Here is a 17548-nt window from a genome sequence, read left to right as displayed (position 1 = left end):
AAGTGCCTGGAGTACACAGAGCAAGGGGGAAGAAACAACATAAAATTAAGACTACAGGGAAAACAGCTAAATTAGTAAGTGGAATTTTCTGGATGACAGAAGAATAAAAAGAAAAAAGAGAAGAAAAGAAATTTGAAGAAGTTTATCTTAAACGTAAACCTTAGGAAAAAAGTAATTTATACATGCTTACATGAAACTGAAAAGAAGCCAAGGTAAAGAGGAAATGTTAATTTTAAAGAAAGGGATAAAGCTGCCGGGGAGATCTAAGAGAATACAAAACAAGGAAACAGTCAGGCATTTCTGAGAATTAGGAAGAATGGTGATCAACATTTACCAATGTAAGTTCCAGTCGTCTTACACACCATAGAACCCATGTCTCCATTTGGATGATCTAATTTTAGACCGTACCTAACAAAATATATATGTTAATTTTAAAGTTTATATTGACACTACAGTTCTAAAATACTGTTTCCCTTCTTAAGTATTTATATAACAAAGATGTACTTATTGGCAAATAAATTAATTAATTAAGTAAATTACTGTTTCCCTTAAAAACACCTTATGGACTTTGAACATGTATCAGGTTAGAAACTGTCCCTACAACAAAAATTTCTGTGAAAATTTTTCCCAGCCTCGGTTGGAGATACTTGCATAAAGCTTCCTTTTACCATTAAATATTTTGTAGTTAATTTGGCTACCACCATTGATATTCCTCTTAGATACTTTTAAATAATACCAAGTGAAACAATTATGCAATAAAGATATTTCTCAAAATATCTCAAAACATAATAATCTAAATAACATTTCATATTGTGTTCCACTGGAGACAGTAGGGGATATCAGGTTACATCTACCTATATAAATGATTACTAACTTACTATATAAAACATTATAATTTATTCTGTATTTAAAGGATTCAGCTATACAGTATTGCTAGACATTACTACTTAAACTGGTATGTTTATATCTTCTATTTATTTTCTAAAGAAAATTATTTGAGTAACTTACAAATTATCAGACTGTGGTATGAGAAGTTCACAGGGCATTCCTCCAACATAAACTCTGTATAAATATTTTATTGGAAAAGATGAAGTTATGTTTAGTAAATCATTTCAAAATGCTTTCTTCCCACCAAGTTCACTAACACCTTATATTTTTCTCTCAATCACTTATTATTATCTATCACACATTCATTCAACAAACACCTATTATATTACCTATTATGTTGCAGTCTCTGCTGTAGATACTGGCACACATCAGGGAAGAAAACAAAATCCTGCCCTTGTGGGACTGACATTCTAATGCGGGGGAGGGGAGACCTGATAATAGGCATGATAATCATAGGATATTTGGTGTGTTAGAAAGTGATAATACTACAGGAAGAGACAATGTGGAAATAGCTAATGGGGACCCTTCTACTTGCAGATCAATGAACTCAAATACAAAACAGAGTTTTATGATTTGTAACACACAGTAAGTTTCAAACTATAGGCAGGAATTAAAGGAGGGCCATAGCCAAGCCCCACGGAATAATTAGGATGAAGAGAGCAACTAATATCCTCAGTGCCTTTGAAACAGAAATCTGGAGCTGAGAAGAGGCAGGATTCGGCTGCGGAGAAATACTGCCTTCAGAGTTCCCCAGCTGACCAGGTCTGCTACGGCTTTAGGGGTGTTCGAACCTGATGCCATTGAAAACTTGCAGGCAGGACCCACAGGTCCTGTGCTTGCCACACTCAGAATAAACAACAACAAATAAATTTGTTGGCTTCTGAGCCAACAAATCCCAGATTCAAAAGTAACTGCAGATACAAACCTGAACTCCTAAAAAGTAAGAACTTCCATTTGCGGAGAACTTTAAATGTTTGAATAAACGTGTACGCACAAATCCTTTCATTTATTATTACATTAGGTTTGTGATGCAAGTACACTGCGTTACTGTACCCATTATAGAGATTTATGGATTCATAGTCTCCTTCTAAACTCCCACTTTCTTGCGCCTAAATAATAAATTTAGCAGCTAACAATGGCACTTGCTATGTTTAATCCTTACAACCATTTTACCCTTCCGTTTCATAGACAAAAACTGAGGCAAGAAGGTTAAGTTGCTTGTTCAAGCCTATAGGCAGTAAGGAATAGAGCAGGAATTCAAACCCAGACAGCTGGGCTCCAGCGGTGCTCTTACTTACACCCCATAAGCCCCACAGTGGTCTGGGTTTGCCTGACAATGGCAATACTACACTGTTTTGCCATGTATATATGTGTGTGTCTAGCTAAATATATATACATACACACACACACACACACATACATATACACACACACATACATATATATGTATATACGTACGTATGGATATATGTATATATGTGTATGTATATATATGTATATATGCATATATATGTATAACATATATAGTATATATAACATATATAGTATATACGTACATATGTATATGTATATATATGCAAATACCAAAGGCTTTGGTGCTATATATATATATACACATATAACTATATATAACTATATATAACTATATATATATATACATATATATATATACACATATAACTATATATACTATATATAATTATATATATAATTATATATATAATTATATATATAATATATAATGTATTATTATATATTATATATAGTTATATATGTGTGTATATATATATATGTATATATATATAGTTGTTGTTGTTGTTTTTCTTATTGTATCTTTTAGACCAAAATCTCTTTAGTGGGCACCAAACCCTTTGGTATTTGCATGTCCTCTATAATTTGTACCTGGTCTGGATTTGGAGATGAGGCTGACTTGACAAGATGTATGAGAAGCAGAAGCAGCTTGAACACTCTGGGTCCCTGACTTCCTGCTTCCTGCCCAGTACATGGTCCATTGCTCCCTGCTAATGGGATTCAGGCCTAGTGAAATGCCTGAAATGCCTAGTGTCACAATTAAGATGGTAGAAATGGGACAGACACAGTTCTAAGGCCTTCGCCTCTCACATTAATAGATGTGTGAAAGTTCTTGTGCATTTATATATATTATCTCAGGGTTTCGGAGTACATGGGCCAGGTAGCCTGAACTCTGAGGTCCCTGCTGACTGCAGTTCTTGACTTTATGAAATAATTTCTATGCTGAAAATAGTTTCTACTAAACAGAAGTAAATTTCAGTTACAGTGGGTAGGGGGAGGGAGAAAGGTCCTTAAAGATTAAGTTTCCTTTGCATTATTATAGCAAAGGATGATCTAAGGATCTAAGGATCTAAGAAGTAGAATATAAACCATTCATAACATTCAACCATATGGAGGCAAACAAAATCTTTATTTATGCTAACATTTCTCTATTTAGTACTTAATATATGTAAGGAATCAATACAAACATTTCCACAATATTATAGATGCATACAAATATGATTTAATTGAATGCTACTTCATAGAATGCCACCTAAATTACCTTGATTTCATTTGGTAAAACCTTCCAAATTACTTGGTTTACAAAATTATATATGTGTATGTGTGTGTGTGTGTATATATATATATATATATATATACACACACACATACATATATATTACCGTTTTAGTAGTTAAAAAATTCTCTAATTGTTGTATGAACTGTTAGCTAATTTATCTATTTATCCATTTTACACCTGTATTTCATATGCCTAGAGCCTTCTGAAAGCTGATTCTGTACTTCCTTCTATGGGGAATGAGCACAGCTCTCAGTCTATCAAGACAGCACTCAGAAAACCACAGCTATGCTACAAAAAGATGAGTGACCAAGCTAGCTTCCAATCCAAAATGTGGACAATTATCTTTTGATATGAGGTAACTAGCCAATGTTACTGTCTAATCCATAGTTGGTAAATGGAGGAACGAGTGTTCAAACCTGAGGCTGTTAGTAAATTACTGACCATTTTTAGTTCAGCACTCTCCCACACATAACTGCAGTAGAAGAAAAAAAGCCAAATTGCATGTCAGGAGACTCTGGTTCTCAGATCTTGACTAAGCTATGGACCTCCAGGCTACATAGTTACATATATATGCAAAATGAGGTAGATTAGTTACAAAGTTATTCAGCAATAAAATTCTATAACTAACTCAATGACTATTGTGCTTGTCTCCGTGTGCCTTCTATTAATAAAATCTATCACAGAAAACGAAAGAATTATGCCAGACCAAAAAAGAAAGGCATTTGGTCACTGCTTCCATGTCAATGAATCTTCCAATAGTCTCCTTTTCTTCCTATAATATGGCTGAAAATACACGATTAATCCCCTCACACTGTAGTGATGTTTAATATCATCATTGAGCCCATTGTTTGTGGAATACCATACCCCACCTGAGTGATAAGAATATGTTTCCACATCAAAAGTTTACCTCAAAATCCTAACATTTTTCCCATTTGAGCTTAATGCAGTATTACTTCCATAGACATCAGTGAAGATTCTGCCTTGGATAGTTATTAATGTGCCTAAAACAAACAAACAAACAGTTCTGTATAAGATTACCTACCCATACACCCAACACTTAATACCAAAACATTAGAGGTATTCCTCATGAAACCAGGATCCAGACACTTATACCCCATGTTCATCACTATTATTTAACACTGTGCTGAACATTCTAACAAACACAATAAAACATGAGTATGTATAGTATTAAAGCAATATTTATAAGTATTTTTAAATTAAAGAAGTTTTTCATGGAAAACAATGAATTATTCAATAAATATTGCTTGGGTCATGAAAGATATATTTGAATAAACAAATAAGATCCCACTTTACTCTATACCCAAAAAGTGAATAAATCCTAGGAGAAACAAAAATTAAATATAAAAATAAAACCATAAAAACTCTTATAATGAAGTATAAATTTATATAATACTTATATTATTGGGATGGTATGGTCTTCTATAGCATAAAAATGAAGGAAGAAATAACAAGAATTAAAATCTATAGATTAATTTAATATAAAGAATTTAAAATGTCTGAATGACAGATAAATCCATTAATAAAATTTAAAAGCAAATGGTAAGTTGAGAATATATTTCTAACATATATGACATACAAATCATTAATATCTTTAAAATATAAAGAATTCTTATAACTTAATATGAAAACTGACTAGCATTAAGTTAAAACCAAGGAGATGAACAAGTAATTATAAAAGAAGAGATACAAAGGGTCAATAAATATATATAAATAAGTAAATTTAATTGTATAAATTAAGAATTAGAAACATTAAAAATAAGCTACTACATTTTTCACATAAATGCCTGAAAAAATTAGTCCCTAAAATTGTCAAGGATATAGAAAAGGGCATTCTCACATATTCCTTTTGGGATTATAAACTGCTATAATTATAATTATAATGAAGTGGAAACCAGCTAAATGTCCAATAGGGGGATAGTAAAATACTTTATAGCAGATTCAGATATAACCACTGAAAATCATTTTTTGAAATAATATTGGGAATTACTATACAATCAGAAATATGTTATTTCTAAATTATCAGATATACTAATTTTATATACTTAAAATTAAATTAATGACCACAAACCAAAAAAGATATTATATCAGCTGTCATATAACAGACCTGGAGTTCCAGATAAAGGTGTGATGTTCGTTATCATTGGGGTTCTGAAACTTCTTGCCTGTAAAATAATACTGTCAATAAGCTAATATCTCTGGTTCTTAGATTATTTACATTTAAATAATTCTATAATATAACTGTCAAAATACCTCCTTTTACATAAAGTATAAAAATAAAGTTTAGAATATTATTATTCTGCTTATTCAAGATATTTTCCTTATCCACTAAAAATTCTCTGTTAGTGTTTTTAGTTCAGAACTTTAATAGTCTATCTTCCTTTGTTATCAGCATATGTCAAACTCTAGTAATAAGGCTCTCTGGTAGCAGGAATTTGAGGGCATAAAATTACAGAAGGCCTTCTTTTATTTAAGCCTATGAAGAAAAAATAACAAAGCACATTGCAAAACAGAAACAAAACCTGGATAAAGACCATCAAAGTAAGCTTTAGTAATGAAGCTAGTGATAATTTTCTAAAGCAATGCAGGTAAAATTCTTAAGAACTGTGACACCAAATGGGAATAGGGAGAGAGGAGAATCCCAGGGAGCCCACGAGGGTGATGGAAACTCTAATACTTTTGATAGACAAAATTTTTAGAAATATATGGGATGGACCTTAGAAGAAATTTGTTATTGTAAATATCTACATGTAGGATAACTACATTTTGAATGACTTCAATGCTATGTGCAGTCATATTTTATCTCATTGCATTACAAATTATAGAGAAAGGAAAAAGAGTTATGATCCTATTTAAAATGAAGGTGAGTGCCATGAAGATAAGAAAAGGAAAACCAAACTCAGAGTACAAATGCAGAAAGAGAAAAAATAGCATGAGCAAGAAAAAAATTTAATGTATAAAAGTTTAAGTCATTAATAAAATTAAAGAGGGAAACAAATAAGATATGAGAAAAGAGACTCCACTGCCACAAAAGATGATTAAAACTGAGTGAAGTTATCCTTCGCTACATGCTAGAATATTTTTTAAGGTGGAAATAGATAACAATCGGTAAAATTAAAAAATAAAAGGCCAGTTCAGCAAGAAAGTAAGCAGGAGACCGATCATCCAAAAGTTAAAGAGGAGATTCCATATACACTGAAGGTGCATTCCCAGCTCTTGACGCGACCTCTGCAGGTATTACTTTCTGTAATAGGAACCCCGTCCACGCTGACTCTCACAGTGTAGGAATCTTCTGGCATTGCTCTGCAAAGCAAATGAAGAACATGTAAGGAATGCAATGACCCTTTTATTTAATGTATGCTATTAAGGAAAAATACTGCCCCAGACTACAAGTCATTTTGGAAAAAAAAAAAAAAAAGTGCCTAAAATTCTAATCAATGTACAGCTAAATTCCATTCTATATTATTAGAATTCTAAATGATAAGAGTTTCATTCTAAATTATGGAGGCTCTCTATCCTGAACTCTGTACTGCAGATTCTAACATCATGGACCGTAGGCAAATGCTTATTCTAAGTGCACTGGTATTTACTGAAAAGGAAAACAAATACAATAACAAAAGTCTGAAGATTCACTTAAAACAGTAATACATCACCTTGGTACAGTCATGTTATGCTTTGTTGTTTCTTTTTTTGTTTTTTGTTTTTTTAATTCTGATCAAATTTCTCTCTAAGAGAGCTTTTGCTGCTGAAACAGCCAATAAGCTTGATAATGAAATCCTCTGGAATATGTGCTACCTGTTTTATTATTAAAAGTTACCATTTAAAATGATTAATTTTTCCCATAAGTTGTTAATAACAAACATCATTCTGGACTGATAGTAAAGAACTTGAAATGTCACTCTACAAAATGGTCATCTTTAATCTTAATGAATATGTCAAGATTTTGAAGGAAATTAATCAAACTGGACAGGAAAGCATAATTTTGATATTTTGAGGAGCATCATTACAATTTAATAGTAGCCATTTGTCTTCTGAAATAGATCAATAATGATAAGATAATAGTTCTAATAACCTGGAAAAGGATATGGAGTTTATTTTATTGTGCCAATACATGGAAAGAGCATTACAAATGAATGAAATAAAGCTATAAGATAGTCTGAACATCATGAAACAAAAAAATAGCTGATCATTAGAAAATATAATTGCTAGAGTATATAAAAAACTATATAATACCAATCTGTGTATGAAAAAAATGCTCTTATTAAACATATTATAAAACATACCTAGTATAGCATGTAATTTGAGTTGAATGACTTGAATCTTTTTCTACATCACAAGAAATCGATCGGAAAGAAGAAACTAATTGCACACTGTTTCCCAACTCAGCATTATCAACTCCATAGTTAAACTGGTTTGCTTGGGCAAAACCTGGAAAAGTAAAAACACTGAATTATTATTAAAAGAATTCTCTTCTCCAAGATCTAACAATCGTCATTTGGTCCTGAATCATCAATAAATAATAAGGAATATTCGTAAGTAAATAAGTTAGCAGTTAAGCTACTTTGTATTTATCCTTATGGTTGTAATCCGTTTTGGAAGCATAAAAATTCACCTTCAACTCATTTATTCACAAAAGTAATGTTCGAGAACCTATTATTTGCCAGGCACAGAATTAAATAGCTTATATTCCAGAGGTAGGGTATGAAGGGCTGGAGAAAATCCTCTCTCCTCCTTCCCCATCAGAGTCGATGTCTGCTGAGGGTAACTACTATGAAACAAAGGAGGCCAGATGGACTGCAAAGAGAGATGAGAACAGTATAAGAGATGGGATCTTTCCCTTGAGTTCCTATAAAGCAAAATCTGAGGTGAGGACTTGTAAGCATATGGTTTATTTGAGTGGTGACCCTTTTGGGGCAAAAGAGAGTAATACCTAAAGAAAGACAACCTGGGCTGTGAGCACAGCTGGAGCACAACCTTGCTGGAAACTTCCAAGAAAAATATGACTGCCTCTCAGAATCAAAGAATCAAACCTTTCTTCATCAAATCCTGTCCAGGGGGTTAACTGAGGTTTCTCCAGGGGAAATAGCTTCTCCTGAACATTCAGGCTGCACATATGTCGTCCACATACCTTAGGGGTTTCAATGTCTCAAGTCACTGCATCAGTGAAGCCCTGGGACGGTAGACAAAGACGTGCTATGGGAACAGAAGGCAAAAGCTGCGAGCACAGACTGGGTCACAGTCTTGGGAGGACTATCTGTCATGGCTGTGGTTAGAATTCGAGGTGAGAACAAGAGACTGTGAAGCTGAGTATAAAAGGCTTCCCTTAGAGGCAACTGACTGCACCATATGGACATGCTCTGGCCCCACATTTTATTTATTTTTATTTATTTTTTTTTTAAAGATTTTATTTGTTTATTTGACAGACAGAGATCACAAGTAGGCAGAGAGGCAGGCAGAGAGTGAGAGAGGGAAGCAGGCTCCCTGCTGAGCAGAGAGCCCGATGTGGGACTCGATCCCAGGACCCCGAGATCATGACCTGAGCCGAAGGCAGCGGCTTAACCCACTGAGCCACTCAGGCACCCTGGCCCCACATTTTAAAGACTATTTATTTATTTATTTGACAGATAGAGATCACAAGTTGGCAGAGAGGCAGACAGAGAGAGAGAGGGGAAAGCAGGCTCCCTGTTGAGCAGAGAGCCCGATGTGGGGCTCAATCCCAGGACCCTGGGATCATGACCTGAGTTGAAGGCAGAGGCTTTAACCCACTGAGCCACCCAGGCACCCCCTAGCTCCACATTTTAAATATAATTCATTATCAATTCTCCAAGGTGGTAACCAGGCAAAAGCTCTGCTAAAGATTTAATACAAGAGAGTTAGTGGGACAAGACACAACTGCTCTTGAGGCTATAATGAATCGTGACGGTAGCCCCTCTTTACCACCCATGTAGACTTCCTTTGCCTTAGCCAGCACTTAAGTTGAAGGAGTGACACTAGCCTTCATCCTGAAGATCTGGACCCTTGGTTGTTGCTTTACCCTTGTTAAGTTGTGGTTGCTACAATTGCCTATTCATGCTATAATTGTTTCCACTGGACATGGAAGCCAAGAGATGCCCTCACGAATACCCTGAATTTCAGACATATTCTTCCCTATCTCCATTAGGTAAAGCAACCCTCTCTCTTCATGATCATCAGAATTGATTATCTCTGGTAGGCTACTAATGATGTTTGATAAATTCAAAGTGATCAGTTCATAGTGATAGCTCCCATTCACTGGAAGTCATCCCTGGCCAAAGCATTCTCTCACTGGAAATTCAGACCCCAAATCCAGCAGAATCTAAAACAGCAAGGGCAGAAAGCACATATGCAGTTCGCAGATCACTGGGAGTGATAATGAGTGAGAGAAACTGTTCCCTTCCAGCTCCATGTGCTCTGTCTGTCAGGACATTGGAGCATGTATCTGCCATGGGATGAAGGCATATGGCATATGATAAAGGCCAGCATCCTATCCCACAGGATGCTGTTCCCAGGCTGGGATCTTAGGCTTGCCTCTTATAGACCATTCCATCATTCTACTAGGCCACGTGTTTCAGAGTAACACAGGTTTTGTGGTCATGTGCCCATAATCACAACTTTTTCTCTGTGAAATGCGTTTCTTGTTCTGAGGCACTATTTTATAGATGCTCCTGGCATTAACTCAGACTCGGGGAGCTCTCGGAAGATGGGGCTAGCAGAGGCACTGTGGATGGAGAAGGCAAAAATCTGTATTTGGAGTATCTGTTCCAGCAATAATGAATCTCTGTTCTTTCCATGAAAGAAGTAGAGTAATCCAGTCAATTTGTCCCTTAGCAACCGGTATACTTCTTGGGGAATGGCCCCTCCTGAGGGCTCAGTGTTGATCAGGTCAGGGATCAGCAACTGCAGTGGATAGCTTAGCCTTGGAGAAGGGAAGTCCATGGTGTTAACCCTGCACAGCCGTCACCCCATGGCCCCTCTATTCCTGAGCCCATTGTACAAGCTCTGAGGAAGCCAAAGAGAGAAGCTCCTGAATGAGTCATTCAATCAACCTGGTGTTTCTGTTTCCTCTGTGGGGGATCCTCTCTTGCAGGAATTAACTTGAGACATAGACCTGAATGGTTTGTGTTCATACAATGTGCTCATACACCTTCACATGCCTCTTTTCAGGACTTTCTTGTTTCTGATTTCCCAACCCCTATTCCTGGGAGAGAGGAGGCATGTGACATAAATGGTCAAGGAAATATTCTGGAAGGAGTAAGCCCGGAGAATACCTATGGCAAGTGCATTTTAGATAGAGGGAACATGCTCTTCTGGGCCCTGTGGTAGGAGCATATTTTTGGATTCAAGAACTAGCAAGCATGGTTGGAGAAATATGTGTGAGGAAAATTAGAGTGGTAGGAGATGAGACCAAAAATTGAGGGCATTCAGATTATTTTTATGAGTAGAGAGCACTGGAGGCTTCCCAAACAGAGGCATAGCATGGTGTGACTTAGGCTTGCCAAGAGTCACTAGCTGCTACTCTGAGAGTATAGACAAAGAGTATAAACTACTCTGAGAGTATAGACAGCAGTGAGTGATGGATACATGATTGATATGGGGTCAAGAGAAGATCGGAGGATAACCAGCGAAAGGAACAAATACTGGTCTCTTTTGGGGGCATTTTACTATCAATGGAAGCAGAGGCATGGGGGAAGGTAGAAGGGGGTGGAACAAGAGGAAGCTTGATGATTTTGCTCTTGCTTTTTTTCAGGTTGGTGAAATAGCAGTGTGTTTGCATGCTAATGGGTGTGATTCAACAGAACCAGAGAAACAGATGATGTGAAACAGAGCAGAAAATTATTTTTTAATTGATGAAAATTATTTTAATCTTACTATAAATACCTGAAAATTCAAAACTAGATTTGGAAGTAGTTAAATATCCATTAAGTAATTTTATGCCACATAAAAGTATTTTATATTGCTAGAACAACATTCAATTTCAAAATAAACCCAAGAAATAAAATCCATGGTTAAGATTAATTGGATATTATTCTATTGATTAAACCCTATAACTAAATATTCTCCTAATAAAAATGTTTAAAAGATACTTAATAGTATTCTAATATGCAGAATAAATCTATGAAGTTGCTGATGTTATAATATTTTCTAGAATAAAGTTAAGTTAGTAAAGAAATAATTTTCACTTCAAAATCTAAAATTCCTAAATCCTGAGTCCTAAAAGCATGTGCGTTTTTAAATGTTACTTTTCTCTAAATACTGCAAGTGCTTAACAGTAAAACACCACTGTTGCCAAATTGATGACTAACAATATTTTTGAAGTTATGAAATTTTTTCCTTTGCATCCAGGTTATCAATATAAATTCATAAGTTATTTGAATTTCAGCACTTAATTACCTACAATCCACATTGTTCCACAGTACAATAAATTTAAAATCAGTAAGCCAGAAAAAATGTTAAACTCAGAGATGTAGATTTAACTCTAAATTCAATGTATATATATTATTTATATTAGAAAAAAATATTGTCAAGTAGTTTTGTAGTATGTTTCAGAAAACAATCACTCTTACCTTATAGGCTCATATTAAATAACCTTTATTAGGGGCACCTGGGTGGCTCAGTGGGTTAAAGCTTCTGCCTTCGGCTCAGGTCATGATCCCAGGGTCCTGGGATGGAGCCCCACAACGGGCTCTCTGCTCAGCAGGGAGCCTGCTTCCTCCTCTCTCTCTCTCTGCCTGCCTCTCTGCCTACTTGTGATCTCTGTCTGTCAAATAAATAAATAAAATCTTTTTTAAAAATTAAAAAAAAAAACCCTTTATTAGTTGAAGTGGCTGAATTGGGATCGCTAGACATCTGTGGTGTGACTGCTTTTTAAATTATTGAACATTTTCAGCGTTCTAAAAAGGTCCATTAAAAACACGAACATTGCCTAGTTTAAGGACTTCATGGTACCAGATGTTCACCAAATGCCAACGCCCCTAAAACTCTAGCTCTCGTAAAGCTGCTTCTTTGGGATGGTGCTCTTTAAAGGAACCCTAACGTCCTGGATTCGCATCCCACTCCTGCACATCCTTGCTGTATGACTTCAGCCACTCAAATTTTAGAGATGAACTCTCTCATTTTTATCTTCTCATTAGAAAAATGACCAGGGGGCACATGTGTGGGCCATTCGGTTGAGTGTCTGCCTTCAGTTCAGGATATGATCCCAGGGTCCTGGGATCGAGTCCCTGCTCAGCACTCCCCCTGTTTGTGCTCTCTCTATCTCTCTCTTTCTCTCTCAAATAAAATAAAATAAAATAAAATGGAAAATGACCATAATTACCCACTTATTGGATTGTCAGGAATACGAAATGAGGTTATATATATTGCATAACATAATACTTGGCTCCTATGTTAAGTGCTCGGTTGATATTTGCTCTTATTACTGGTCACAAAAATCCTGAGATTTAAGTTCAGTGTTAATATCCCTTTTTAAAAATAACACAGAACTAGTAAGTGTTATGGCTAGGATTTGAATTCAGGTTGGCAATGTCAACCTGGCACCTGTGATATTCAGAGACAAACAATATTTAAAAACATACATTATAAAGCTATTAGCCATTGCCCTATATAAGTTCCTCCAGACCCATGTTCTTAACACTTCTCCTATCCATGATAGGTAGAAAAAGTAAAAAGGGTAGGGATTTTAATAAACACCACTTTCTCCTCTAGGCTTAAACGGTAACCAAACAGAGCTCATCAAATATAGGCTAAAGTACAAATATAAGCATCAATTTCACGTGTGAAAGACACTTGCATTGGATCTGTAGTTTTGATTCTAGGACAGCAGTTACTGCTAAAATGGAATTTTGAAAAGATACAGGAAAACACAGAAAAGCAAGTTACTTGTAAACCTGCCCTTTCCTTTTGCCAACTGTGCTTATCTTTGGTGTTCATGCTGAGTTTGAAATACACAGAGGGCTGCTGGCAACTAACTAAGGAAAGTTTTACTTGTGGGGTGGCTCAGGATGTGATACATGTATTTATTTTCCTCTTAGGCACATGTCACAAAATTGATACGGTAACACAGATCTGCATCTCAGCATTCCTGAGACAAATACAATTGAAAAAAAATTAAACCAACAAAAGATGATATTGTTTTTGGCTTTGTTTTAATGCCATATATATTTTTAATGTCACATACCTATATTTAACGTCATATATATTTTTACATACTTATGTCATATATATAGACCTATCTCCCTGAAGTAAAAACATGAGCCAAATCAATAGGATTTATAAATATTCTCATTACAAATATTGCTTAAAAAATTATAGAAATATTTCTGACTTGTTAGCTAATTCCAAAGAGTTAAAAAGCCGCACAAAGGAATCACCTCCTAAAAGAATTTCAAAATAAAATATAATTCTAAATAAAAAATTGGGTATAAAGAGGATAGCTCTGGAAGTACTCCAAGGGACAAAGATTACAGGAAGGGTTGGGTGTACCCTGGATACAGAAAAGGTTGAGGCTTTCAGATGGAAATTCCTGGCATATTGATGTATTTTTTTTTTCTTTTGCAGAAAAACTGGAGACAAGACTTGCCAGGCACGCAAACCTGGTTCTCCTGATAGCAGCCCAGGCTGCTATCATGGAAAATGTGTGTAGTTGAAGCCGGCGGTTGCCATATACCACATGGGGCTGTTTGGATTTCTCTAGTTTAAAACAATGCAAGGGTGAGAGAGTACAAACCAACTCGAAAAGTTATAACAGCAAAACAATGAAAAGGAAAAGTACAGTGTGTGAAGGATGATTTCTAAAGGATGAAACCAAACTTATAACATAAGAGCAGGATAATGATAAAAATAAAACAAAATAATAAAAATAAAAAAACTCTAATTTAGGAAACAGATAGTATCTATGGGTACCTTAGATACATCATCCTTTTCAATCATCACAACAGCCCCAACAGGTAGGACTTAATACCCCACTTTACTGATGAGGAAGCTGAGGCTTAGGGGAGGAACCTGCCTCAGTCACAGAGTGGGAAGGGGCAAGGACAGACCTGAAAGCCAGTCAGACAGGACCAAAGTCCCTGGGTTTCCCAAAACATTATAAAAACTATATAATTCAACACTTCAGGTAGACAAAAGTATATGTAATAGGGAAATATCTAGGGAAAAAAGCCAAAAGTAAGATTCTACTCCTTCCATTTTACTGATATTTTTCAGTAAAAGGAACTATTAAGAAAGACAATTGAGAAATACAGGTATAAATTTAGAAACACTCCTGAACTAATAATCAAAATGATAAGACTCCTCATTAAATCAGTCCTCTTAGTTGGAGACACAATTATGTCCATGATCATGGAAATAAAGTGCTCAAAACACTTTACTTGGGCATCATAACTATAAAATTATGGATCTTTGGCTCCTGAAGCACAGCCTGTAGAACAAGTAATGCACTAGCAAATTTTGGCCTGTAAAAGTGAATGTGACATGTGGAAATGGAAAACTCATGTGGAATCACCAAAATACTAACAGTAGTTCTTTCTAGAGAGTGGAATCTCAGAGAACTCACTTTCTAAGTCAAATATTTCTTTATCATTTAATTTTTTCATCCTGACTTTTATAAAAATAAAACATTTTTATAGTCCTACGGGACCAACACTTAAGTAATCATCCAGCAGTTACAGTTCCATAGAAAATGTTCTTGTGTGATTAATAAATTAGCTCTGCAATGCAATTCTAAACATGAAGTATGGGTCAGAGACAGCACTGATGTCTCTGATTATGTGAAGACAGTTCCTCCAAATAAATTTTGTTCAAGTAGCACATTCATGGAGTTTTGGAGGTCTGGTCTGTTTTGCAAATTCATTACATTGCTCTATACACATTCTCTATATATCATGAGCCCTGAAAACCTATATAAAATAGTCTTAGATTCAGCTTTTTAGAAAGACAGGTGCTAACACATTTTTAGTCACCTACAGTATATGGTTAAGGCAAGAAGAGGGAAGTCAAATCACGGCAAGGATGCAGGTATCAGCCATTCCAATAGGATTTGACTATTCCATGATGCTCTGTTAGGAGCATTTGGAAATTGAGACGGATGGGAAAACTGGAAATTCACCATGACACCAGTGACACAGGATACACTGTGACTCAGAGAGTCTATGAAAGAGCAAAGGTTAGGGTTAAACTCATAAGGAGGTTCTTCCAAAATGCCTTAAGAATAGAATGTTTTGTTTTGTTTTGTATTTATAACGAAAGGCCATCTGGGTCTGTCTACTTAAACTCAAGCCATGGCTCCTGGATCTGAAGGAGTTTAGGTCTCCAGACAGGAAGAAATAGCTGAGTGGTTGTTTTGTTTTGTTTTGTTTTAATTGGGGCATTTCTCTCACGGCTTTTAAAACTCTGTTAAAAACCTAATAGCTTTCATGGGGTGCCTGGGTGGCTCAGTGGGTTAAGCCTCTGCCTTCAGCTCAGGTCATGATCTCAGGGTCCTGGAATCGAGCCTGATATTGGATTCTCTGCTCAGCAGGGAGCCTGCTTTTGCCTCTTTCTCGCCTGCCTCTCTGCCTACTTGTGATCTTTCTGTCAAATAAATAAATAAAATCTTAAAAAAAAAAAAAAAAAACCCTCAACCTTGACCCCCCCCCACAAAAGAAAGAAAAGAAAAGAAAAACCAACCATACCTTCTCCTTTGATAGTCAGTCTTGTTGCTCCATTTATGCTGCCATATTTAGGTATTATTTCTGTGACTTTGGGAATTATTTTAGAGCCATCTGAAAGATAATAAAGCACAGTAAAGATAAAAGCATCAAGTACTTCAAGCATCAAAGTTGGTACCAGATCATACAGTATTATAAGAAAAACATCACAAAGGTGATGGGACTGAAAGTAAATACACCCATATTTTACTCGTGGTTCTAGTACTAACCAATGACTTGACAGGGAAATAAGCCATTCACTTAATTAATACTCATTAGCTTTATGCAAAGCACTACCTGAGGTGCCACAAAGGGTGGTAATAACCCATGATCATTTTCACCATTCTTAATTATCATATTATAAAACATTTATTAAACCCTTAATTTCACGTAGCGCTCAACTAACTGCAGATCTGTAACTACAGGTAGCAGCCCACACAGCAGCAGACAACACTGGAGAAGTAACATCGTGGAGAAATAAGTCATTCATCATAAAAGCACATAAGGAATGCAAAGAATAAATGAAAATGAACAGAATAGACCAGGCACCAAATCTAAGGGTGCATTTTAAGAAGAAATTGTTTTCTGTGATGGAGTAAGACTTCAGGAAAGATCATTTCTGGGATCGCTTTAGCCTCCTGATTATAGTAAGTTCTTACTTTAATGGTTACCAATTCCTTCATTGAACGGTGTAAGTGTCCTGGGGATATAAAAATGTGTTCACGGTCTCAACCTCCCAAAATCTTAGCTTAGACAGTATCGCGTGACAGGAGAGCAGAGGGGCCATGGTTGACCAAGAAGGGGCACTTCAACTAACTGCTCATGTCCTGCTGACTTCTAGAAAGAAGGGTTGTCCCTGCTGCATCTTGGAGGGCAAATATGAATAGCTAGACTGGACCAAGTATGGGAGAGAGAAACAGAGCTCTAGAAAGAGGGAGGTAGGTGCCTATGCAAACTACAGGGGTAAGCGAGCTGCTTCTCTGGAGAACTCTATGCTTTTAAACAACTCAAAGATACACAGTGGCTAAAAGGGCTCGTTTTCCATGTCAACTGTGCAAATCTGTATTATTAGAACCAGTAACAATTCTCGAAATAGGAAAAATTGAAGTGGACAAAAAGAAAAGCTATAGAAATTACTGTTTCAGGGCGCCTGGGTGGCTCAGTGGGTTAAGCCTCTGCCTTCAGCTCAGGTCATGATCTCAGGGTCCTGGGATCGAGTCCCGCATCGGGCTCTCTGCTCAGCAGGGAGCCTGCTTCCTCCTCTTTCTCTCTCTGCCTGCCTCTCTGCCTACTTGTGATCCCTGTCTGTCAAATAAATAAATAAAATCTTAAAAAAAAAAAGAAATTA

The 17548-nt window shown here is 36.0% G+C and overlaps 1 protein-coding gene across 1 annotated transcript in view; it reads right to left on the bottom strand.

Moving 5' to 3' along the window:
- PKHD1L1 (PKHD1 like 1) overlaps positions 1–17548 on the bottom strand; it is a 157202-nt gene that overhangs the window by 138515 nt on the left and 1139 nt on the right. The window contains exons 2-8 of the mRNA XM_059395052.1: positions 16186–16275; positions 7780–7924; positions 6691–6799; positions 5604–5661; positions 4386–4479; positions 1009–1062; positions 335–408 (exon numbers count right to left, since the gene is read on the bottom strand). Coding sequence (XP_059251035.1) covers positions 335–408; positions 1009–1062; positions 4386–4479; positions 5604–5661; positions 6691–6799; positions 7780–7924; positions 16186–16275 — 624 coding nt within the window. The remainder of the gene's footprint in view (positions 1–334; positions 409–1008; positions 1063–4385; positions 4480–5603; positions 5662–6690; positions 6800–7779; positions 7925–16185; positions 16276–17548) is intronic.

The sequence above is a fragment of the Mustela nigripes genome, chromosome 3, assembly GCF_022355385.1.
Source record: "Mustela nigripes isolate SB6536 chromosome 3, MUSNIG.SB6536, whole genome shotgun sequence".
NCBI lineage: Eukaryota > Metazoa > Chordata > Mammalia > Carnivora > Mustelidae > Mustela > Mustela nigripes.
Note: the sequence above shows the minus strand (reverse complement) of the source record. Positions and strands in the feature narration are given on the sequence as shown.